General features: G+C 46.8%; 2 protein-coding genes across 6 annotated transcripts; both read left to right on the top strand.

Moving 5' to 3' along the window:
* The first annotated feature begins 194 nt into the window (after positions 1 to 194).
* Positions 195 to 4,296, top strand: LOC139795750 (sulfotransferase 1B1-like). 3 transcript variants are annotated; one of them, XM_071742736.1, is made up of 8 exons: positions 195 to 305; positions 2,417 to 2,565; positions 2,796 to 2,924; positions 3,011 to 3,108; positions 3,278 to 3,404; positions 3,491 to 3,585; positions 3,779 to 3,959; positions 4,035 to 4,296. In XM_071742736.1, the coding sequence occupies exons 2-8, from the start codon at positions 2,418 to 2,420 to the stop codon at positions 4,145 to 4,147; spliced, it is 891 nt and encodes a 296-aa protein (XP_071598837.1). In that variant the 5' UTR covers positions 195 to 305; position 2,417; the 3' UTR covers positions 4,148 to 4,296. The 3 variants fall into 3 exon arrangements, with proteins under 3 accessions (XP_071598837.1, XP_071598838.1, XP_071598836.1); XM_071742737.1 differs by having other exon boundaries at positions 204 to 321; XM_071742735.1 differs by lacking the exon at positions 195 to 305 and adding an exon at positions 1,768 to 1,937.
* Positions 4,297 to 8,291: 3,995 nt separating this feature from the next.
* On the top strand, positions 8,292 to 23,114 carry LOC139795747 (UDP-glucuronosyltransferase 2A2-like). 3 transcript variants are annotated; one of them, XM_071742728.1, is made up of 8 exons: positions 8,295 to 8,376; positions 8,902 to 9,766; positions 14,561 to 15,193; positions 16,762 to 16,910; positions 18,566 to 18,697; positions 20,554 to 20,641; positions 21,395 to 21,614; positions 22,748 to 23,114. In XM_071742728.1, the coding sequence occupies exons 2-8, from the start codon at positions 9,037 to 9,039 to the stop codon at positions 23,019 to 23,021; spliced, it is 2,226 nt and encodes a 741-aa protein (XP_071598829.1). In that variant the 5' UTR covers positions 8,295 to 8,376; positions 8,902 to 9,036; the 3' UTR covers positions 23,022 to 23,114. The 3 variants fall into 3 exon arrangements, with proteins under 3 accessions (XP_071598827.1, XP_071598829.1, XP_071598828.1); XM_071742726.1 differs by lacking the exon at positions 14,561 to 15,193 and having other exon boundaries at positions 8,292 to 8,376; XM_071742727.1 differs by lacking the exons at positions 8,295 to 8,376; positions 8,902 to 9,766; positions 22,748 to 23,114 and adding an exon at positions 21,839 to 22,705 and having other exon boundaries at positions 14,398 to 15,193.
* Positions 23,115 to 24,765: the final 1,651 nt, after the last annotated feature.

The following is a 24,765-nucleotide window of genomic DNA, read 5'->3' on the forward strand; positions in this document are numbered from 1 at the left end:
ACCAGGCCGCTTGCTTACGGTGGAATAAAGAGCCAGAAGCCTGTCCCTTGCCAGGGATGGGCTGGGATCGGGCCCAGAGGTCCCCACAGGCTGTCCCGTTGCTCACCCCAATGCCTCCCCCGGGGGATGCCCGCCCCCAAACCACCCCACGACTCCTTATTGGTGCTTTAAGCCTGCACGCTCTGTGCCTCTAGGACGTGATGGCTTCCATCAACCATTACCCCTTGGGGCGGAGGAGGAGGGAGGAGGTGCTGGAGCTCCCGGGGCCATCAGTGACTCCAACCAGCATCTGGAGGAATCCAGAGGTAGGTCCGTGTTACGGTTCTGTTGCCCGAAGTCAAGACACAAACCAACAGAGTGCCAGTTTATGCGGTGCTTTATTCGGGGCCCCGGGAAACCTGAGGACTAGCGTCCCAAATCAGGATTCCAACGATCCCCGTTTTCGGTTCAGCTTTTATACCCTTTTTACAATGAAGCCTTCGTGCGGAATTTCAGTTGCGAAACAGTTACATGCAGATAACAATAGAGAGACATCTACGAACCGCAAATCTCACACTTTTTCAATTTTAAATGTTGTTTTGACTGTCTCCCACCATCAACCCCCCTTACATGCGTAATAACCCTTATCTTCAATGTCAGTTTACTTTTCTTCATGTTCATGCTCGACTAATCCCCTTTGATAAGCTGTTCCCCTCTTCCCAGCGCATTCCTTGTTGATAAACTGTTCCCCTCTTCTCAGCACATTAACACTTTCCTTGTCGGTTTCCTGCTTTTCTGTCCTGCTTGACCAGTCCAAACCTTAGCATAACTACTTCTAAATTTTCACCTCCCCCGCCACCTGCAACAGTTCGAACTAACATTACATTATTTTTTTTTGTTTTGTTTTTTGATCTGCAAAGACCAACCAGCAAGGGTCAGGTGCAAGCATAAACTTTTATTTGACAATTGACACAAGCAAAATGATAGAACCCCCTGTGAAGGTATGGGAGATATGTTGCCAGGCAAAAGAGGGAGAGAGGAAAAGATAGAAGAAAAGAGTGAGAGAAAGAAAGAAACGGGAGAGAAAAGAGCCACAGCAGGGGTTTTCCTTCACATTGTCCCTGCTAAGCCCCAGAGGAGACCACTGAAGACTGAAGAACCACTTCACGGTGGCACGGACCGAGTGCTTTGTCCAGGACTATGAGCAGAAAATGTTGGGCACTGACCTCTGCTTCTGCACCCAAATTTGGGACAGCACCATCCTATGATGCCCCAACCCAAGCTGACCTGTGCTAATGGCACTGCTGCTGTGCCAGGGGCTCCTTTTACTCTTTTGGGATTGCTGGAGAGAGAAATAAAACATGGTCCCTGACCCTCACCCCCACGGGATGCTCACTGCCCTGTGCCTGTGCTGACCCCAACCCAGCCATCTCCCAGGTCCTCCGGGCTCTTCTTGGGGACAGGTCAGTGCTACCCTCAACCCAGCCATCCCCCAGGTCCTCTGGGCTCTTTCTGGGGACAAGTCAGTGCTACCCCACATCCCCTTGGCTGCTTTAAGTGGGAATTGCCACCAGTAGCTTGTAGGATCACAGAATTTCACCCAAACTGCATGCGGGGAGGGGGCCAGCTGGGTGGAGGCAGCAAGGGGTGTCCTCCGTGTCCCTGTGCAGGGGAACAGGGACACGTGGGACAATGTGTGGCAGAGTGAGACCAGCAGGGCTGCGATGTCCTTCCGGGGGATCAGTGGTCACCAGCTTTGCCCAAGGCTAACTCCTCCCTCCCGGCAGCCACCCCTCTGGCAAACATGCTGCCCTCACCCGCCCTTTTTCTTTCCTTTTCTTTCCTCCCCTCTCCTGAACACTGCTGTGGGGCCCCGCATCTCGCTGTGCTCTGCCATCGCCCTTCTGCCTGTCACCCTCCTGCTGTCACCTTCCCAGCACAGAGCAGCTCTGTCTGAGGTGAGACGGGTGCTCTGGGCTGTGCTGTGGGTACCCTGCCCACATTCAGCTGCTCAGGGCTGCAACGCTGTGGGACTTGGGGTGGTGGCTCTGGGGTACTTTGGGGTGCAGCCAGCACCCCTAAACCTACCTTTAGATTTGGGGCTGCTCCCGTAAACCCAGGGACATGGGTTGCTCCTTTGGGGTGATGGGGCAGGGGGAGAGGTGCCTGGCCTGGGTGACACCGGTACCCCAAGGGCACCCTCATCCCTCACTGGTGCATGGGGTGGGTTCCTTCTCCTGCAGAAGGGATCCCTGTCCCCACCAGTGGGCACAGCAGAAGGGCTGGGGTGACCTCTGCTCCCACCATTGGTGGAGTTGCAGCCACTCCCTGGGCAGGCATGGAGTGCCTGCAGTGCCCTGGCCAGCAGCTGCCGTGGGTGGGGGTGGTGAGGGACACCCCCTCTCTGTCCACCCCCTGATCATCCCCTTCCTGTCAGGATGGCCAATCCAGACCCCTACCTGCGTCAGCCCTGCCGCATGGTGCACGGCATCCCCATGGTCAATGCCTTCTCCCGCAACTGGGAGCGCATCGACACCTTCCAAAGCCTCCCTGAGGACATCCTGGTGGTCACCTACCCCAAATCTGGTGAGTGTCCCCAAGCCCACCAGAAGTGGTGGTGACAGCCAGGTGAGTGTGTTACATGTCTGGGACCTGCTGCATGGATGGGGCGGGGGGACACAGCACATTCTGGGCTCTGTGCAGGATATCCTTTTAGCCCCCTCTGTGCTTGGTCCAGGTCTGGAGGGGTTTTCTGGTGTTGAGCCCCCCAGCACCACCCTGACTGCCCCTCACCCCTAGTGGGTTCCTTTCCCCAGGCACCACCTGGGTCTGTGAGATTGTGGACATGATCCTGCAAGGTGGAGACCCCAAGAAGTGCAGACGGGACATTATCAACAGCCGGGTGCCCATGCTGGAGTTCTGTGCACCTGGGGCAATGCCAGCAGGTAATGGTACATGGGGGCTTGGCCACAGGGCACCCCACAGGGGGCTGCTAAGGGCCCCACTGGAGATGTGCTTTGTGGTCCCCCAGGAACAGACCTACTGGCCACCATGTCCTCACCCCGTGTGGTTAAGACCCACCTGCCTGCACATATCCTGCCCAAATCCTTCTGGAAAAACCACTGCAAGGTAACCCCCCTTACCCTTAGCTCTGCTCCAGGGGTGTTGCAGCCTCACTGTTTCCCTGGGACAGTATCCACTGCTGCACCATGAATAGTGTCAGGAGCACTGGGGGCTGGAGCATTCCCTATTTAGGGGGTCCTGGGGCTGCCCCTCTTGCCCCACGGTCCCTCTGCAGATCATCTATGTGGGGCGCAATGCCAAGGACGTGGCTGTCTCCTTCTACCACTTTGACCTGATGAACAAATTCCAGCCACACCCTGGGACGTGGGCCCAGTACCTGGAGGACTTCATGGCCGGCAAAGGTGGGAGAGGGGACATGTGGGTGCATAAGGGGACCCTGTGAGGTGCTGTCACCCACTGACACCCCTTGGCTGCTCTCCCCAAACAGTAGCATATGGCTCCTGGTATGACCATGTCAAGGGCTATTGGGAACGGAGGAAGGATCACCCCATCCTCTACCTCTTCTATGAAGAACTGAAGGAGGTGAAGGACAGGGATGGATGGATGGATGGATGGATGGATGGATGGATGGATGGATGGATGATGGATCAAGGATCAAGGTTTGCACTTGATGATCTCAGAGGTCCTTTCCAACCTGGCTGATTCTGTGTGTGGCTCTGTGATGCAAGGTCTGGGGCAGTGGCAGGAGGGGTGAGTATCTGCCCGTGTCTCACAGGACCTGCGCAGGGAGATTGCCAAGGTGGCTGAGTTCCTGGGGAGGGAGCTTCCAGAGGCAACTCTGGACACCATCACCCAGCACACCTCCTTTGAGGCCATGAGGGACAACCCCACCACCAACTACACCATGGTGCCCTCCCACCTCATGGACCACAGTGTCTCCCCCTTCATGCGCAAAGGTGAGCCACAGCAGGGGGTTCCCAGCACCTTGTCCCCATGGGTCCCTTGCTGAGCTGTGTCTCCTCTGGTCCCAGGCACCATTGGGGACTGGAAGAACCACTTCACGGTGGCACAGAGCGAGCGTTTTGACCAGGACTATCAGCAGAAGATGTTGGGCTCTGACCTCTGCTTCCGCACCCAGATTTGAGACCCCAACACTCCACACACCTCCCCAGCCCACCCACACCGGTTCTGCTCCCTGGCACCAGCTCCAGCACCACCCAACCTCCTTGTGCCTGACCAGCCTCCCCTCTCAGAGGGGCTTTTGCAATAAAGGGTTTGATTTCTGCATTTTTATCCTCAATGTGCACTCACGTCAAAGCTGATGTGTTGCTACAAAGCACTGTGGAGCCTCACCCCACCTTTCTCCATCCCAGAGCTGCCCATTCAGGACATGCACAGGACACACCTGTGTGGCTTTTTTCTATTCCTCAAAAATCTAGTATATAGTATATCGTACGGAGTGTTTTCCAGCATACAACAAATAGAAGGTTTTCACAGCTCCTATCTGTGCATCTGTACCATGGTGAAGGCTCAAACAGGGCACCCAGCACCCACCAACTCCTACCTCAGAAACCCCCCTGCTGATGTCACACTTTAGGTGAGGACGGGACAAGGAATGGTGATGGTCATGTTCCCCCCCCTCCCTTCCTCCTCATTCCATGTGGAAAAGACAAGGTGAGGAGGATGGGGACAAAACCAGCCCCAGAGTGGCCAGGAGATGGGCACACCATGGGAAGCTTGGACCAGTCCTTCCACACAGAAGCAATGAAGCTGGGGGCTGAAAGAGGATTTTGCTGGTGTTTTTTGTGCTGTTCTGCTCCCAGGGACCTGGGAAGCTGGGATGCTGTGCAGGTCAACCACAACCACACCACCCATCAATTACAGCATCAGTCATCAGGAGGTCAGGGGAAAGGATCCCCTCAGCTGCACAATCTCCTACCATGGCCAGAAAATCAGCACATGGTGCAGCCAGGGGACTGAAACAGCATTGCCAGGAGCTGGTGCTTTTGAAATAGCTGTTCTTATGTAACACTCATTTAAATAAAAGGGAACTCTTGGATCACAGCTCACAGAGGATGCTGTCCTCTCCTGCCCATGTTCATCATCTTCTCTTCTGCTTGCTCCATGTGCAACACAACCCTCCCTGCAACCTGGAGGAAATATTCATTGCCTGTAGGCACAGAACATCTCTGAAGTTGCAATTTCTTTCTCAGGAATGGATGAAATAGGGGTTAAAAAAAAATGTCCACAGGCAGTCAACAACTTGTTCCTCTGTAATTAATTCCAAGCCTTTTTTTTCCTCCCTAGATCCCTTGCACACTCATTTGGTGCTGCTTGGATACAAAGCCAAGCCTCCCAGTTCTCCCTGCTTTGCTCCTTAGATATTTCATTTTGTGTGGAAGTGCACCGATTTGGTGTTTTTTTTTCCCCAAAGCATTTTTGGACTGTTAGATGACTCTCTAATGACAACTCTTTCTTCCTCATAATGCGGGCAGCAGTTCTTGTGAAATGTATAGGGGCACCAAACCTTTTTTTCACTATTCTTAATGAGAACCACTTTTCTTTGTATTTATATCTTCTGTCCCCAGGCTCAAAGGCAGCATCTGCTACTGCAGTGCTTGTTAGCAGCTGAGGAGATGCAACACAACCACCTAGGGGAGGCTAAAATACTGTGCCCCAGAAGTTGTGTGTAGTCTCAAACTGCTAAGACCCCGGGAAAGAAACAAGTATTTTGGTTGTGAGGCCAAAAGAGGGATTGCAGAAGTAACTTTGCCCTTAAAAGCACCACCTAGCATATCAGGGTGGATGAGTGCAGCTCCTTTGTAAACAGCCTCATAAAACCAGGACTTTGAATCCCTTGATATGGATGCAGTGCTTCTCTTCCTTGTCGATGCTGGTAATGAAGGACCCTTCCTCCTCATGGCCATGCACAGGTTCCGAAGAGTGGACCAGTGGAAAACAGAAGGGGATTCCTGCTGCCTTAGCAGGAGGTCAGGGAAAGCCCTTGATGATCACAGTAAGAGTGGTCAAGGGTGCTCTCACGTCATACGCAGAGCTCCAGGCACCTGTGTGGATGACATTCAAAGCATTTTATTTTATTTTTTTCTTTTTGGCTTTGCAGAGTGGAAAAGGCCTTACTCTAAGTCACCCCTGTGTCCCTGCATCATTGCAACAGGAGTGAAGAGAGTTCATCAAGTCTTAAACTGAATCAATAAAAACAAGTGAAAGGCTATAAACCTAGCCCGTGGTATTTTCGTCCTACAGCTGCGAGGTAGAGGCATAAAGACTCAATTTGGCTGAGAAAAATAGTAATGGTAAGGCTATTTCGCTAACTTTTGCTGGAGTTCCCATATTAACCCTGGGGATTACATAGGAGCTGATATTTTACTGAGCACTTGCACATGTGCCTGTGCAAAGTTGCTCAATCCCCTCATTTCTTCCTGTACTCAGGGATGAGCCAACCTTGGCATTTTCCTCCTCCAGCCTCCCCCCCCCAAAAATGATAGTCAAGATTTTCAAGTCTGCTTTCAGCCCAGAAGCTGCTTTGTTGCAATAAGTGAAAAAGGAAAAATACAGAGCCATTGGGTGCTTCTCAGAGTAAAAAGCTTTACTTTTCTGCTCTGTCACTGAATTTTTGAGGTGCCAGATGCCATCAAGGAGTAAAGGGGCCATGCAGACCTTAACACCCCTTCAGCAAAGTGGTGAAGGGACCCATATGTGGAAAACACTCCCTTGTATTGCTTAACTTTTGCGTAACTTCCCTTGTCCTCAAAACTCCTGCTGTTATTTAACAGGGCTGGAGGTTGCAGCAGTACTTGGTAATGCTAGATGTGTGGAATATAGACACTTGACACCATCTACTTTCCTCAGCCTCACTTTTCTCTCATTTGCTGGATTTTGTCCTTTAATCTTCTCAAAATACTTATCTTCTCTGCATTAAGAGTAATCTGAGTATGGTATTTAAAAACTAGCCATGAAAACAAGAGAAATTTAACCCTTTGGTTTCCCTAGTAATAGCTCTCATTTGCTACAGTGGAAATAGTTACTGAGGGATTTGAAATTACCTTCCCAAATTAGCTAAATTAGCCCAAAAATGGGTATTAGCCTGAATACAAAGGTCTGTAGAGAGATAACAGTGAAACTCCTGTCTGTAAGGCCAGATTGTTGAAATCTGTTTGCTTGTTTTGTTGGTTGTTGTTTATTGTTGAAACATGCTGCTATAATGTAGTGACATGAGGCAACCAGGTGCCAATAATTGCCAGGTAGTGGGTTTGACCTCATGTTAAGCCCACCTGTGCCTAATTAGGGCAGGCCCCTACTGCGCATGAGCAGGATTAGGGGGCCAATGAAGGCTCACACCTGAGTGGCGCAGCCGGCTAGCGCGCTCATACAGCAAACCCGAGCAACGCTGGGGCCGCGGGTTCGAGCCTCACCCTACTGGAGAAGAGCTCTAGTGGCAACCGAGTTAGTGCGGTGCTGAGACAAAGCTCCAGTGCCGCAATCAGGTTAGCACAGTGCCCTCAGAAGCAGTAAAAAGGTGGCTAAACCAGCGACTGGCTACCCCAGGCGTGAGCCTTTATTGGCCCCCTAATCCTGCTCATGCGCAGTAGAGGCCTGCCCTAATTAGGCACAGGTGGGCTTAACACGAGGTCAAACCCACTACCTGGCAATTATTGGCACCTGGTTGCCTTATGTCACTACACTATAATTACCCTGAACTCTGAGGGCTTAGAATAAATGAGATTAATAGCATGGACAATATTTAAAAAAACAGAGATGAATCTCTAGATTCCTCTATTTTCAAGTCATTAAAAGCTTTCCTAGATATCCAGAATCATGGCCCACATACCCAGCACAGGTAGCATACCAACTTTTGAGAAAACCTGCAAACTAACCACAAGATTTTCTCTTTGTTCCTTTGGATAGTTTATAAACAAGACTATAACTTAACAAACAAATTTGTTTTGTCAGGGATCCCAAAGGAAGCGAAAAAACTTTTTAGCAGGCACCATATATCTGTGCTACAAGATGCAAAGCCCTTGTGAGATGCTGGCTCTGCAGTAACATTACAATATCCCTTAGCATGAGGAAGACCATCTTGCCTATTAAATTACTGGGAGCATAACAAAACAATGAATAATCCCAGAATACATGCCTTGTTGGGACCATTCCATATTGTATTACTTCCTCCTTTTGAAGTGCCCAGGTCAGAGTGTAACTTAATTTAAGCTCCTTCTCCCTGATACCCAACCTCACCAGAGCAGCCCAGGTACAGAGGAGGTGAGCAGCTGAGAAGCCAACCCAGGCAGCAAATTGCCCCTTGCAACTTAGGGCAAGATGCTTACAGACCTCAGAAGCCCCTGACAGGTAAGAGTTCTTTGCTGAAAAGCCTTTGCTCCCCAAATTGTGGTGGATAGAGAATATGCATAGGGTTTTGTTGTTATTTTGGTCCCTGGTGGTTAAGATCTCCTTCCATAGTGCCCTACATTCAGGTGCTGACTTTCCAAGTGACAGACATCTCCACATGTGGGTTTTGCTTTGAGAAGAATTTTTAGGCTATAGGAGGGCCCCAGATCCATGTTTGGACACCTGAAGTGAGCCCACAACACCACCAGGTTGATCCCATCGTGGCCCTGCCAGTTGCAATGAGCCCATTGCATGAAGAGTTGTCTGGTAGCAGTTGGAAATATTATAGTATACAGATAACACAGCTGTGGCAAAAAGATGAAAGGATTAAATTCTTCTTGTGCAAAGGGAATAGCTTGAAGGCAGACCTTTGACAGCAGCAGGGATTGCTTCCAGCCTTGCTAATCAGGGAAAGGAGTTCTCTCAGGGGGAAGCTAATAGGGCAAAGTGAATCACCAAACATCCTTTTTTTTTTATTTTCCCAGACCTGAGACAAAACACGGGTTTTAAGGGTCCCGGCCTTGCAACAGCAAACTTATTTTTGCCAAAAGTACCATCAAACATCACAGAGAGGTGCAGCACTTGCAACTGGAAAGAAAACCAAGCTACCTGGCCTTTAACTCTGCCATGGCCATAAAACCCCCCAGCTCTAAGAAATACCTCCAGCTGTTCCTTTTCCACGTTGCTCTTCTAGGACCTGTGTTCTGTGGGAAGGTGTTGGTAACAGAAGGCAGTCACTGGCTGAATGTGAAGATTGTTCTAGAGGGACTCATCCACCGTGGGCACAGTGTTACTGTCCTGGTACCCAATGCTTCCCTCTTCATCAAACCCAGGGCTGAGGCTGTGGAGCAGTTTGAGGTCTATAACGTGCCCTTCAAGAAAGACACCATTGAGAACCTGATTGAGGGTGTGGTGACACTGTGGGTGAATAACAGGCCGACCACTTGGACTTTCTGGCAGTTTTACAAGGAGCTGGGAAAACTCTCCCAAAACTGGCACCAGATGAACAGGCTCATGTGTGATGCTGTGCTGACCAACCAAGAGCTGATGTCCCACCTGCAGAGCTCTAGCTATGACCTGCTGCTCTCAGACCCAGTGACTCCCTGTGGGGACCTCCTGGCTCTCAAGTTGTCCATCCCATTCCTCTTCTCCCTACGCTTCTCCCCAGCTTCCACGGTGGAGAGGCACTGTGGCAAAATCCCAGCCCCACCATCCTATGCACCTGCAGCCCTGTCCGAGCTCTCTGACTGCATGTCCTTCAGTGAGAGGATAAAAAACATCATCTCCTACCACCTGCAAGACTACGTTTTCCAGAGCTACTGGGGAGAATGGGATATCTACTACAGCAAGATCTTAGGTAAGCTTTCTGCTACTTTTTTTTTACTTCTCATTACACAGCATCCTGCCTCATGACCTTGCAGGGTCACACAAATCACCAAGAAGTTTGTCATTATGCCCTTTGTGGAAAAGAGAATAACCCAGCAGGGTCCATCACTTGCACCCACTCCTCTATCAGGTTTGCCATTGCATTCAGACAGGGATCACTGCTCATCCCACTGGACTGATTTGTGTTTTTTTGACAAAATTATTTTTAATGTGGATGTTGAAACAACTTCCCTGTCACACAGGGCCCTCAGCAAGGGATCTCAGCTCACACATTTTCCCCTCTGATAACTGCTTGCACAGGAAAGAGCAAGGACCAAAGATGTTTTCCTAATCCTGAGTTCCACAATGAGAAAGAGCTAGTAAATTCTGAGCCAGCCCTGCCACACTCAGTAGCAATACTGAAATGCATTGTGGCTTTGTAAAAGAAACTTCACTTACATCACTGGTCATATAAAACCAATGCTCTCTGCACAAAACACCTTTTATTTCAAACATACCCTCTATCCCCGGGCAAGCAGTGAAAGCAACCAGTCTCCCTCTGCAGGCTTTTTTTCTGGGCCATTTTGAGTGAATATGTAGAAAAGCACGTTTTTTTTAAGTATTAATCACACGTGATGGACATCCCTTTTTTATTAACCTCACACTGAGTTAATGAGAAAGAGTACCTGCAAATATTGCAGGGCTCAATTGCCTGCAAATATCTGCATGCTGCAAGACTCCACAAATACACCAAATTGTTGTGGTGTGCACAGCAGATGAGATATCTCAGCTTGGGCTTCTCACAGCCCAAGTGCTTCCATCACCCTCCTTTTTCCTCCTGGAAAGTATATTCTAGGCAACACAGAAGCAGTACCAAAAGCCTTGCACAACAACATTAGGAAACATTGTGTATCAGAGCTGGGCAGAAGCCCAGTAATGATAATTTTTAGCACAGTGAAGAGGACAGATATTATTTCTTAATTGCACATCAGCTGTGTGACCGTAAATAAAACTGCTCAATAGATTTTCTGGTTTAACTTGGAGTGCATAATAGGCACCTAGCGGCAGGCAGGAGGAGATCACAGCATCATCTACCAGCTCTGCCCTCTTGTGTATGCTCTGGAAAAGGCAAGATCCCATGAGGATACCTTTAGTCTGATGCTGGACTCACTTGCTGTGCAGTTTCATCCACATTAAGATGCAACTTTTTAGCTGCAGCCTGTATGACCACCTCAAGTGGTAAAAGGATATTCAGTGGTTTAATAATGGGTGCCCACACAGTGGGGAAACATGATCTCTGCATCCCCAGCTATGCTTCAAAGAGCCAGAAGAATTAAAAAGTCACCCATCCCACCAAACAAGTAACACAGAGACTGCAGTCAGACAGGCAGGAAGATGAACTGCAGGACTCAATCCTCACAGGGCTGAGCTCCCCAGGGCTGACAGCCCTGCCTGCAGAGGCAGCACATCTTTCAGCTCCAGCAAGGTATTTACCACTAGGTAGTGACAGCTGGTCCCAGGCATTTTTTATTTTTTTTTCCCCAGGAAAACAGGCCATTCTCCAGGATGGGATTTCACTCCTTGGTTCCCTGCCCTCTGGAGAAAGGCAGAGTCCTGCATGCCCAAACCAGCATGGGAGAGCTTCTGCTGCTCCTGGTGACAGATGGCCACAAGGACACTGCCACAGAGGGTGGGCTGTGGCAGGGAAGGAGGTGCCAGTGCTGTGGGTGCTGGCTCTGCTGGGCTGGGTGTCTGGGGGCAAGGTATTGGTCTGGCCACTGGCTGAACATGGGCTACATACTCCAGGAGCTTGTGGTCCAGGGCTGCTGCCTGAGTGCTTCCCCATCCTCAAGTCCACACAGCCCTCACCCTTCCAGTTTGAGGTGGTCAAGGTGCCATTTACCAAAACTGAGATTGCTAGCTTTCTGCAAGAAGCTTTCTATTTCTGGTTTTACCAGGAGAGAGTGGCTTTTCCCTCTCTGGGAAAGGTTTTACAAGGCATCTCAACTGGTGTAGCAGCTGAAGACTGTAACCAGAATCATTTGTGATGAAGTCTTGAAGAATCAGGCACTGCTGGAGAGACTGGGAGCATCTACCTTCAATGTCCTTTTGGCAGACCCACTGTCACCCTGTGGGGAGCTCTTTGCTGAGAAGCTGGGTGTGCAACATCTGCTTCTCCATGGGCAACACACTGGAGAGGCTCTGTGGGGCACTCCCAGCACCTCCTTCCTAGGTACCAGCCACCCTAAGCATCCTAACAGATAGGATTTCCTTCTGGGGAAAGCTAAAAAACATCTTCTCGTACATCCTGCAGGATATCATTGCCTCCTCTGGGGAAGCTGGGGTCAATACTACAGTGGTGGTTTTGGTAAGGATGCTCTTATTTCCAGAAATTGTATCTGCTGTACACACAAGGGTAAAAAAATTAGAGGCTGTGACACAAATTAGGAGCAAGACAGCCCTGAACTCACCCTCCTTCTTCCAAAGTTCCCGTGTCAAGTCAAACAACCCAGACAAGTACAAACATTACCTGTTAATCCTTACCTGCAACACTTGTACAGCTGAATCTGTACTGATACTTCCAGGGTATTCCACTTATTACACAGCTCATTAGTCATATTCACAGATGAATCATTACAAACACTAGGAACAGCAAAATAACACTATCTACTAACCAAACACTAGTACTGAATTAAAGTTGCTGATGTAGAAATAAAAAACGGATTTGGAAAGCTTTACAAAAATACTACCTTTTCCCCATGGTCCCTTCTTGCTGCAAGCTTATCTCAAAATTAGAGATAATGGCCTCCTCTGGTCTTTTAAAGACTTGGGAGAGTAGCTGAGCCCCATTTTACACTCATAAAAGCCTCCAAAGCAGAGACAGGGCTGTTCATTTATCTGAAAGTGTCTGAAAGAAATTTAGAAGATATGCTACTTATTTATAGCTTTTTTTCTTTTTAAAATAATAGTTGCATAATTATTTCCACATCTTCCCTCTAAGTGATTATTGTAATGCTTAAAAGGAAACAGGGCAAACACACAGGCATTGCTGGTGGACAGATAAAATAGATATTATTTCAATATGAGACTCTTAAGTGTTTCAGCTTGTATTTCACTAGCAGGCTATGATACTGCTAAGAGAGCTAAGTTATGAAGATATCCTACTATTACTGTACCTATCTCTGTGTTGACTTGAGTTGCTTTTCATGTTTGACAGAAACTAGAAAATCTTGTGCTGGCAGAAGCATGGCTTGCTGATCTCCTCTTGTGTAAGCCCCAGAGCTGCTCAGATCTGATGCTGCCTTTTTGTTGTTAAATGTGAGGTTTAGCATTTAAGGCTCTGGGTGCAATATCTGTTTTGTTAGCTTAGCTGTTCTCTGCCCTGACTGTGGTGTGCTTTGATCTGGAGTGTGTCCAGTCCTGAAGGGGGTGTGAAAGGAAGGGGCAAACACCTCACAGAAATGGGGTGATGTCCCAGCTCCTGCAGGGAGCTCCTGCTCTTTCTCCTTGGAAAATCTTCGTCAGGGCTCTTACTGTTGTAGCTCCTTTCCTAGAGCTGTCAAAGCTTTTTCAGGTGATGAGGTTGAAGAATTAATGAAAGACTGCTTGCTCCACTGTCAGTCTAGTGAGGGGAGGTCATGTGGTGAGAAGACAGAATCAGAGCATCCTCTGGACTCGTTGTGAATCACTGCAGGGAATTTTGCAGCTAGTAAATGAGAAGATAAAAAGATGTAACCAGCTTTACAGGTAGATTGGTTCTTTCAGGGCAAAGAAGCAGCTCTAGGCTGTAGTCAAGTGAGTGAGGTTCATCTTGTAGCTGTCAATTGTCCCATGGGCTGTTCATGTGCTTTCCCTAGCCTGAGGTCCTGCTTGGAACAGGAATGGGTATCTTCACCTTGAAAATTTGGTATGAGGGTATACTGATTTTGGTTGGAATCATGTTATTTTTCTTCATAGTATCTTGCATGGGGCTATATTTTGAATTTGTGCTGAAAACAGCATTGATAACATAGGGATGTCTTCCTTCCTTAGAGCTGAGCAGTGCTGACACAGCATCAAAGCCTTTTCTGCTTCTTACACTGCTCCTCCCAGCAAGCAGGCTGGTGATGAGCTGAGAGGGAACCCAGCTGAGGGATATTTCACACCATGTGATGCTCTATTCAGCCAGAAAAGCTGCAGTAGGGAGGGGGGTGAAGGGGAGCTTGCCAGGGCTGCTGCTGCTCAGTGCTTGGCTGGTGGTGAGCAATTCTTCTTTTTCCATTACCTGTTTTTCTTCGGTTTATTTTTTTGACTTTTGTTTGCTAAGCTTTCTCTATCTCAAGCTATGAGTTTTCTAACTTTTGCTCTTCCTTTTCCCCTATTTCTGTGGGGGTGTGAGAGGCTCTGTGGCACTTATTTGCCTATCAAGACTGAACTACAACAGAGGGAAAGGGCTTCTGGTCCTCACGTGCAAAATGCACTTTGTGGTAGACAGAAACAGGAGCTGCTCTCACTTTCAGACAGAGGAGACTCCAGAACAGGATTTGCTTCTTGCCCAGTCCTCCCATGAGTCATGTTTGGTGTTCTGAGGTTTCACCTTGCCAAACTGGCACTGAGTGCATCTCCCTTTTATTGGCTGGCTCTGAAATGTTTGCACACCGGAGCAGCAAACTGCTCCCAGCTCAGTCAGAACACGATTGTACTTTGGCTGCTGCAATGATGGGGCCAAGGTTCCCCTGGCTCCTCTGGGCCTGTGCATGCTGCTGGAGCACTGGCTTCTGTGGGAAGGTGGTGGTCTGGCCCACAGATGCAAGTCACTGGATCAATGTGAAAGTGCTGCTGGAAGAGCTTGTTCTCCGGGGTCATGAAGTGTCTGTGCTGGTGCCTTCAAGCAATCTGCTCATCAACTATACAGACAAATCCTCCCCCTTCACTTTTGAGGTACTGGAAGTTCCCTTTACTGAGAAGACCCTGGATGATATGATGGAGAATTTCCTCAATTTCTGGATAAATGAGATCTCTACTGCCTACCCCTGGGACATCATGTGGAAGATGATAGAGGACCTGAAGTGCTTTACCAAATTGTCAAAACAGACCTGTGACACCTTGGTGATGAATCCTCAGCTGATAGAAAAGCTGCAGCAGGCCAAGTTTGATGTTCTGATTGCTGATCCCCTGTCTGTAGGTGGGGAGCTGGTAGCAGAAATCCTGGCAATCCCTTTTGTCTACAGCTTCCGCTTCTCTAACGGGAACACGGTAGAGCGGCTGTGTGGTGGGCTCCCATCCCCACCTTCTTACGTGCCTGCTAGCACCAGGGGGCTGACAGACCAGATGTCCTTTGGCGAAAGACTGCAGAACTTTCTATTTTACTTGTATTCGGATTTATTTTTCCTGAAGTTCTGGCGAGATGAGTTGGATGGGTACTATAGTGATGTCTTAGGTAAGGTTGAGCCTTCAGCCGCCATTGAGCGGTTTCTCCTCTTGCACAGGTTGTGTGTTCTGAATGTCTTGGGAGCTCAGTGCTGTTGTCTCAAAAATACTCTTTCTCAAAGGTCAGGAGAGGTAGTTAACCCTGCTCTGGTCATATGGAGGCTGTGATTTCCCTTTTAGGTCTGGTGCAGACAGCAGTGCAGGTTTACTTGAGTTCTTCTGGAGGATCTTCAGAGCACATAGTTCTCATTCCTGTCAGTGATGATGCTGGGGGTGAGCTGCTGAAATTTTTTCTCCCAAGCAAATACAACTCAGGCCTTATTCAAGGTCTAACTGAGATATTTTATAGTCCAATGGATTTTGAATCTTGTACAGAATATGTTTAGGCAGATAACAAGTGAACAGCAAGAACAAGGGCACCTATTCTGCTGCCCTCCAATCTCTTCCTGCATTTCCCAAGAATGCCTCTGTGCTCTGCAAATAAGTCCCTTTTTCCTAGACTGAATATTTTTTTTTTAAATACTACATAAGATTTAATTATGCCTTTGCAGGCTTAATTTTCACTCTAGTAACTTTGTAAATGATTCATTGTTCTTTGCATAAGATGAAAAAATGACTGGTGTAAATTGTAACACTGGTCAAGTAGTATAAGAATATGCTTATATTTTATACTGATCATTTTTATACTGATGCTTTTTTTTTTCATTCGTGCTTGCATTAAGCTGTCTTTGTAGAGTCATTTATCAACACTTCTAAAACCTTTGCTCCTCAGCTCCACTTGGAGGGGAAAATACTGCAAAACAACTTATACTTTGTACCTGAAAATATATATTTTTTCAAATGGGAAGCTAAAAAACAGTTTTACCCATGGGATTTTTTCCTATAGTTGGATTTTGCATAAAATTAGATTCAAAGCTTCTATGGATTTGGCCAAATTTTCCCAGTTTGTGTCAGAAGGAGCTGACCAGGTCTCCAAGAGAACTAGGGATGGCTGTACCCACCTTTTACTGTAGTCAAGTATTACTTTACTATTAGTGTAAAGTAGTACTTGACTACAGTAAAAGGTGGGTACAGCCATATCAACTCTGCATATCATTCTCCAGCAATAGCTATAAACACTGAGTGTAATCAGTCCTAGAAGCAGGCACTGACTGAAAAATATACTGTTGATTTCAGAAAGTGTAGTTACTTAAAAGAGAGTAAAAATGAAATTATTTCTGTCTTGGCTCAAACCAGGACACAAGCACAGGTAATGAAGTCTTTCAGCAGAGGAAAAAACTGCACTTCTGTATCACAGAAACTAAAGGCATCCTACTTATTCTTGTACTGCTCTAAACTAATCCTTGAGTCTCAAAATCCCTTTGAAGATCACATTGCCTTGTTCATGGCAGCCTGCCAAGGCTGAACACAGGACAGGGCAAGAACTAAATCTGGGTTTGTCCATGTTTTCACTTATTGCATGATCTGATAGAATACACGACTGGGAGTGCCAGAAGACAAAGGTAAGGCTCTTATTTCAAAACCTTCAAAGAAGACTGTGCCTGCGTGTGTTGTAAATCTCTTGTACCTTGCCCATAGGAAGGCCCACAACCCTGTGTGAGACAATGGGGAAAGCAGAGATTTGGTTAATCAGAACATACTGGGATTTTGAATTTCCACGCCCTTTCCTGCCCAACTTTGAATTCGTTGGAGGACTTCACTGCAAACCTGCAAAGCCCTTACCAAAGGTATAGTTTAGGCTGTTGTTCAGTCTGGAGAAGAGGAGGCTCAGGGGAGACCTCATCACTCTCTACAACTCCCTGAAAGGAGGTTGGAGCCAGGTTGGTTGTAGCAGCTGTCAGTAAGACAAGACATGGGCTTAAGCTCTGCCAGGGGAGGTTGAGGTTGGATATTAGGAAGAAATTCTTTCCAGAGAGGGTGATCAGACATTGGAATGGGCTGCCCAGGGAGGGGGTGGATTCTCCACCTCTGGAGGTTTTTAAGAAGAGACTGAATGTGGCACTCAGTGCCATGGTCTGGGAACCATGGGGGGAGTGGATCAAGGGTTGGACTTGATGATCTCAGAGGTCCTTTCCAACCCAAATGATTCTGTGATTCTGTGATTCTGTATCCCAACCTCGTTCTGCCACAGGATGGTCGTTTGTCCAGCAGAACAGAAAATGTTTCTCTCCTTGATTATCCATGCCAGCCATGTCCACAGAAAGCTTATTCTTAAGGAGGATGCTCTGCTGCAGGAGAACAGCATGGAGTTGGTTAGCAATTGGTCTGTAACTGTGCAGGGTTTACAGCCTGAGAGCTGTATTTACAGCCTGCTGTCTTAAAAGAGGATAGCTGAGGCCAGCAGGAAGGAATACACTGCTTGTTTTAGGAAAAATAGGTGCTACCTCAGAGTAGGTAAGTGTAAGGTAGAATTCTAAGATACAGCCTTACAGTACTGAAATTCCTCACACAAAAAGGCACTGCAAAGAGACAAATTCTTTAGACAAAATGGAGTCAGGACTTGCAGAAAAAGATGAATGATAAAAAATTTTTCTATTGTTGCTTAGCTCAAGACATCCTAAATGAAATAAAATACTCAGCAATTCTAACCTGTATGTGAGTGGCAATATTTAGGTGGAATTTGAAATTCCCAGCTACTGATGTAGGCAACACGACCAAGCTCTGGTCTAGATTATTACTCCTGTAGGAGCCTTAGAGGAGGTATTTTCAGTGCAAGTTGTCCCCTAAAAGAAACATTTGAACCCTCTTCCCACTCCCCTATAGCAGGGGATGAGCTGGGGGACATTGACAACTCTTCTCTTTTGGATACTACTACTCCATTTCACATGACACTAACTAAAAAGAAAGGGACAGGGTCTGATTTGTAGAAAATTTGTTTGGCAACAGGTGCTGTATTGCAAGAAGTAAAGACCCAGATGACTAACAAGGGACAGCAGCGACTCAGTGAATCTCTCATCAGGATGCTGCAAATCCCCATCAGTTTCCAGCATTGTCCCTTCCTGCAGGGGAAATGCAAAGTACTTATTCCAGGAAAATCCAGAACTGTGACTCACTATGCTAGGAACGGTGTTAGAGAAGGGTGTTACCTCTCTGAGAATTGAATTTGTTCAATTCTCGTTCAAAGAGAGGTGTTCTGACTGCTTGACTTGCTTTCAAAAAGATAAAATTTTTGTCACCTGTCTGTGTCCTGCTCCTTCTTGGGGAGAAACTGCCCATTTTGCACAGGGCCAGGTCTGTCTTTGTAATGCCCTTCTGTCAGCAGAGGTGCTCATACACCACCATCATCTCTCTGCTAAGCTAAAATGGTCGTGCTCTTTGTTCACAGAAATCTGTGTAATCTGCAGTGTGTAATAACTCCTGGTATGTTTTTTGTGTCCCCTAGGAAATGGAAGAATTTGTTCAGAGCTCAGGGAAACATGGCATTGTGGTATTCTCTCTTGGGTCAATGGTCTACAACCTAAGTGATGAAAAAAGCAACATGATTGCCAAAGCCCTCAGCCAGCTTCCACAAAAGGTGAATTTCCTTTCAGGTCTAAACCAACTTAACTTGGTTTTTTTTTTTTTGGCATTCCTTTTGCTTTTGGCAGGCCTGTTACATGGAATTTATCTCCATCTGTTGCGGCGAGCCTTTCTCTGGGGGACTCAGCTCTTCTCCGGAGATCTCTTGCCATCCCTCTCCTCAGGCGTCTTCATCTCTTGTCTTCCGCCTCTGCTTCTGGGAGCATGCCTTTTATTTTGCCCTTCAGCCCCGCCCATTTCCGGCTGGGCAGGCCCTAATTATTGGGCACAGCTGGGCCTAAGCTCCCAGTTCATTATCAGCGACACCTGGTGACTTGTGGCTCTCACTACATTTCCCCCCTTTTTGTTGTTTGTTGAAAAATAGACTTATTTTTTCAATAATTTACAATTAATTCACAATATTAATAATTGAACATTTCATTTAAACATTTCATTATTTTTCAACATTTTTAACATTTCATTTTCAATAATTTAACATTTCATTTAAACATTTCATTATTTTTCAACATTTTTAACATTTCATTTTCAATAATTTAACATTTCATTTAAACATTTCATTATTTTTCAACATTTTTTCGCCTATTTTTTGAGGAGGGAAAATTCGGGCTCTTTAGCCTCTGTTAGCAGGAGATGAGGTCTTAAAATACCAGCTCAGTTTTCGCTGGTACTCACCACCTCGGAATGCCTGGCCATGCAGAGGCTTCTCCGAGCATTCAGCGCACCAGTCTTATCGCGTGTCCCTAGGGCCCCGTTTCAGGACCGCGTCGCGTGTCCCTGGGGGCTCCGTTTCAGGACCGCGTCGCGTGTCCCTGGGAGGCTCCGTTTCAGGACTGCACTATCGCGTGTCCCTGGGAGACTCCGTTTCAGGACCGCACTGACTTGATGCGCACTCAGAGCTCCGCTTCAGCTTCAGCATTCCTTGGGTTTGAGTTCCGCGCGCCAACTCGCTGCGCCTTTTGCGCCTCACTCTTCTCTCCTGCCTGGCTCGCCATTCCGGGCTGTTGTATCTTGCCGTGCTGGGCTTCTATTCCGAGCTCTACATGCCGCCTACAGCATTTAAGCCTGGCCTTGTGGAGCTTTTCCCGTGGTTGCGTTTTTGGAGCTCTTTATAGAGCGTCCCGCACCACCGTAGTAGCTCCATCTGACGTGGTTGCGTATTTCGAAGCTCTTTATATCGCCTTCCGCATTTAAGCCAGGCTTTGAAGAGCTTCCCGCAACGAACGTGGTCGTGTAGAGCTTCTTATATTACCTCAGCATTCACGGCTGCTATTGTTGCCCGCATTCTCCAACAGTTGTTGCGGCAAGCCTTTCTCTGGGGGAACTCGGCTCTTCTCCAGAGATCTCTTGCCATCCCTCTCCTCAGGCATCTTCATCTCTTGTCTTCCGACTCTGCTTCTGGGAGCATGCCTTTTATTTTGCCCTTCAGCCCCGCCCATTTCCGGCTGGGCAGGCCCTAATTATTGGGCACAGCTGGGCCTAAGCTCCCAGTTCATTATCAGCGACACCTGGTGACTTGTGGCTCTCACTACATCCATCTCTGCTGGATGTGCCACAGCCATGAAGCTGGGCTCTGCAGAGTCAGGCTGAGTCATCTCTTGGGGAATTCTGGCATTTCCCCTTCTCTAAACTGAATGACAGAGAAGTGTGTCCATAGGTCAAAATATAAATTGCACTCCATGCAATTTTTATAGTAAGCACATAATAACTAATGAAAGAGCCAAAGGGGAGCCCAATCTAACTGAATTACTGGGAAAAGGTACACAGGGATGAGATAAAGGCCTACATTTAATGTAATAATACAGAATGGCATGTCACATGCACAATGTTTATCTTATTCCTCATTTGTTCAAGGTCTTCTGGAGGTACAAAGGAAAAAAACCAGAAGCTCTGGGCTCCAACACCAGGATTTACGACTGGATACCCCAAAATGACCTACTTGGTGAGATGATTCTATCTGGGATGTATTGTGCCCTTTCAAAAAATGACTTCTTTTTGAATTTTTCCACTAAAATATCAGGCAAAAGAACCATGTAACACTTGTTGCTCAATTAGTTTCACAGCTTAAGTAGCAGAGATTTCCTCTTGGATTCTTTTTTTTTTCTTCTTGGTTTGCTTTTGACTTTAAGGTCAGTCATGTATAGGAGATTATAGGAGAACCATGGAAAATACAGCCAGGCGATGAAGGGCATAGCGAGCAGTGGCTCAAGAAGGCATCAATTTGAGCTTAACTATAAGATGGATCTCTAAAGCAAAAGCTTCTGTCTTACCAAGCTTGGTGGCAATTTTCTAGAAGGGCTAAGGAGCCTTGCAGCAGAAGAAAATATCAAGCAGCCATGTACTCTGGAGCTGGATTGGGCTTCTGCAGTTAATCTCCAAGGTCCATGCTTAAAAATGCCTGACCTAAGCAAGGCTGCAGAAAGGGGATGTTGTAATGTGGGGACATGTAAAAAAATACAACTGTAAAGCAGCAGGAGGGGTAAAAACTGAAATAACTCTGGGGTTGTCTGGAGGAACATGTTGACACATTGCATTAAAATAAGTATGAATGTGTGAAAGCTGAATGTCCAAGCTCTGATGCTGACCCAGAGGTCAGGGCTGTTCTCTAGCAGTGCATTTGCCCAAGTAGTTTGCAGTGCTCATCCCACTGAATACCACAGCTGTTCTTCCATGTGCTTCTCCTTCCCTTTTCCAGGCCATCCCTTGGCAAAGGCCTTTATTACTCACGGTGGGACCAATGGGATCTATGAAGCTATCTACCATGGGATCCCAATGGTTGGGATTCCCATATTTGCAGACCAGCATGACAACCTTGCTCACATGAGGGCAAAGGGAGCTGCAGTTGAGTTGGATTTCAGCACACTGAAGACCCAGGACCTGGTTGATGCACTGAATGAAGTAATTTACAATTCCACGTGAGTTTTTTTTTTTTCTTGCCTTACAGTAGAATGAGGTTATTAAAATCTTGGGCTGCTGATATGAGAAATTCTGCTGGCTCTTCTGGGGACGAGAAGTAATAAGTAGCTGGAGTTTGGGTTTCACCTGGAAAACACCTTTAGTTTCTGAGAACTGGTATTTCTCAGAAAGGAGAAATCAGTGATTTTATTTTCCTTATATTGGATTTTATGATCCCTTTTAGGAAAGTAAGCCCAGACCAGCTCCTGAGACAGTTTTCTGCTCACCCTCTCCTCGTTCTCTGATAGTAGAAATCCTCTGGAAGCTCTGGGTGAGAGTTATATTACCAAGATCCTTATGTTATTGTTCCTGTCAGTCAGGATATAGAGGGTAAGGAAGCCTGGTAGCTTTCCTGCCTTTGGCAACAACTCTTCTCAAATGTGAAGGACTGGTACCCCTTCAAGTCAGAACCTGCAAATTCCCAAAGAAAATGGACCAACATATATGGAGCTGTTCAGTGTGAGGAAATGAGCCATGTTGGAGCTGAACTGGAACAACCTGGATGACAATCAGGGATCCAAAGACCTGGACCCTGCAAGTGCCCCCCTGCCAACTTTCCCTTTGGTTTTACTGCTGAGTTATTTATCCACATGTCCCTTTAGTCAGCTCTCTCAGCTTCTTGGGCACCTCCAGCCTACTCACTGGGAGGAGCAATATAAGGAGCAGAAAAGGTCTTGATGCTGTGTAAGCACTGCTCAGCTACAATGAAAACATTCCTGTGTTACCAACATTATTTCCAAATCCCAAACATAGCCCCATACTAGCTACTATGAAAAAAAAAAAAATCAACTCTATCCCAGCCCAAACCAGCACACTCTGATATTCTGGAACAGAAAATGCTGCAAATATTTCCTCGTTGCCACGTTTTTGGAAGGAGTCTCTGAAGTAACTTTGAATAACATTTCTTGGCAGAAGATTGGCTTTCTGTTTATAACCCAGTTCTTTGCAAGTAGCAGTAAATTCAGCCACTTTCAAATATATTTAAAGAACATTGATGAAAGTAAAAGCAGGGCTACCTATCCTCCTCAGAAGGACTGCCAGGTGCTGAATGGAATCAGTGACAAAACTCCTTGGTTTCTTCTTGTTTTCCCAGCTATAAGGAAAATGTTTTGAAATTATCCAAGATACACCACGACCAGCCACTTAAACCTCTGGACAGAGCAGTCTTCTGGATTGAATTTGTCATGCGTCACAAAGGAGCAAAGCACTTGAGACCAGCTGCTCACAATCTCACCTGGTACCAGTACCACTGCCTGGATGTTCTGGCATTCTTGTTCACCTGTACAGCCATTGCTGTGTTCCTTCTTGTCAAGTGCTGCTTGTTTTGCTGTAGATGTGGCAGGCGTGCAAAGACAAAAAAAGAATAGACATCTTGTTCCCATCAGCACTTTTTCTTTCCCTAGGCTGATTCTGCAAGTTGTTTATACGTATTCCTTGGTGAATAAAATTATTAGGATATTAAGCTGTGTGGAGGATTGGTTACGTGACAAGGGCCACGTAGACATGTTGCAGATGGCTGAAGAAGTTCTTGGGAAACATCAAACTCAGCTAGTCTGATCTGCTGATGTTGCATGAATATTGCTAACTATCCCTTTGTATGGGCACTATATCCTTGACTGTAGCCATTATACAACAATAGGATGCTTGTGGTTAGCTGAATATGCAAGATAAAGACGTGAGAAACCAGAAATCAAAGGTGGAGCTGACCTATTAAAGTATTATCCAATAGAATAGTTAGATTACAGAATATGTATTAGCTTATTAAAGAACTGCATAAATATAGTGTGTTATAATCAATAAATCGAAGCTTGCTGATAACTCATATTTGAGTGTCCGAGTCTTCCCTTGCTGCAACAAATGGCGCCTCAACAGGGACCTCATCGGAGTGAGTGTTGCACGGAGTGGTGCACATTTGGTGATAAGTTATGGAATGCTAGTTTGGAGGATGATAAGGTTACTAAAAAGCTGGGAAAACCATGGAGAACAGTTATAAATGCACTGAAACAGCACCAGGTGGAACAAAAAGCAGCACAAGCTGCTGCGGCACGCCTTGGAGCTGTGGGGGCTGTAAATAAAGCAGAAACAAGTTCCCCTTATCCAATGCCGCCAGCCACTAATACAGATTTCTGTATTTTCCGTATTGTTTGTATTATTTCTGTATTTCAACTACTAATATTGATGGCAAAATAGCTCCCTCCTCCTGTTCGCCCTCTGCGCCCTCTCCTTCATCTCCTACTCCCAAAACTGAATCGGGTTCACCCTGGGAGAAATCATTTTGGGTAGAAAATAAGGTGAAAGTCCCGAAAGAGAAAGATGAAATGGAACAGTTTATATTTGAAAGACCTAAGATGTGGAAAGAAATTGCTGATCAGGCGCTAGCAGAAGGCGAACAGGAGGCTCCCAATTCATTGCTGGAAGCTTTCCTGGTAGTGTATACTCCGACTCCTGGAGGTCTGACTGCTGATATTACTACCTTGGATTGGAAACTATGATCTCAATTGCGTGCTACTGTTAGTGAATCAGGCATTCAGGGTGAGCCAACTCGACAAATGTTATATTTGGGGTGGAAATATTCTTTTGCCATCTGACATTAAAAGTGTGATGCGCCTTATTCTTACCCAACATCAACAGTTGTTGTTTAATGCTCATTGGCATACTGTTTGTCAAGAATCAGTGGCGGCAATCAGACAACCAGGTGTTCCACTATATGGGGTAACCCTTGAAGAATTACTTGGTCTAGGTGCTTTTATGCGAATAGAAGCTCAAGCTATGCTGGGGCCAGATAAATTAAGGGAATCCATGCATTTGGCCAGACGAGCACTTACCAAAATAAAAGCTCCCAGGGGAACTCCCTCTTATATGGGAAGCAAGCAGGGGCGAGACGAGCCGTTTGGGTCATTTATAGATAGGGTGGCGAATACAATTCAAGCAGCCGTAGTTCCAGAGCATTTGCACGGGACTACATTAAAGGAATGTGCAATTCAAAATGGCAATGTCACAGCTCGTTATGTTATTATTACATTGCCTGGGAATTGGACTATAGAGGAATTGTTAGAGTGAATGTCTCAGGTGCCGAGTGGACCACAAGCTATGTTAGTAAATGCAGTTAAG

The sequence above is a fragment of the Heliangelus exortis genome, chromosome 4 (genome assembly GCF_036169615.1).
Source record: "Heliangelus exortis chromosome 4, bHelExo1.hap1, whole genome shotgun sequence".
Classification (NCBI taxonomy): Eukaryota; Metazoa; Chordata; class Aves; order Apodiformes; family Trochilidae; genus Heliangelus; species Heliangelus exortis.

Excerpts from the sequence above, each read along its gene's own strand:
- LOC139795750 (XM_071742736.1), top strand. The coding sequence starts at position 2,418 with ATGGCCAATCCAGACCCCTACCTGCGTCAGCCCTGCCGCATGGTGCAC. Across the intron at positions 3,405-3,490 it reads GGACTTCATGGCCGGCAAAG|TAGCATATGGCTCCTGGTAT; the intron begins GTGGGAGAGGGG and ends CTCCCCAAACAG. Across the intron at positions 3,960-4,034 it reads CTCCCCCTTCATGCGCAAAG|GCACCATTGGGGACTGGAAG; the intron begins GTGAGCCACAGC and ends CTCTGGTCCCAG.
- LOC139795747 (XM_071742728.1), top strand. The coding sequence starts at position 9,037 with ATGGCCATAAAACCCCCCAGCTCTAAGAAATACCTCCAGCTGTTCCTT. Across the intron at positions 20,642-21,394 it reads ACCCCAAAATGACCTACTTG|GCCATCCCTTGGCAAAGGCC; the intron begins GTGAGATGATTC and ends TCCCTTTTCCAG. Across the intron at positions 21,615-22,747 it reads GAAGTAATTTACAATTCCAC|CTATAAGGAAAATGTTTTGA; the intron begins GTGAGTTTTTTT and ends TTGTTTTCCCAG.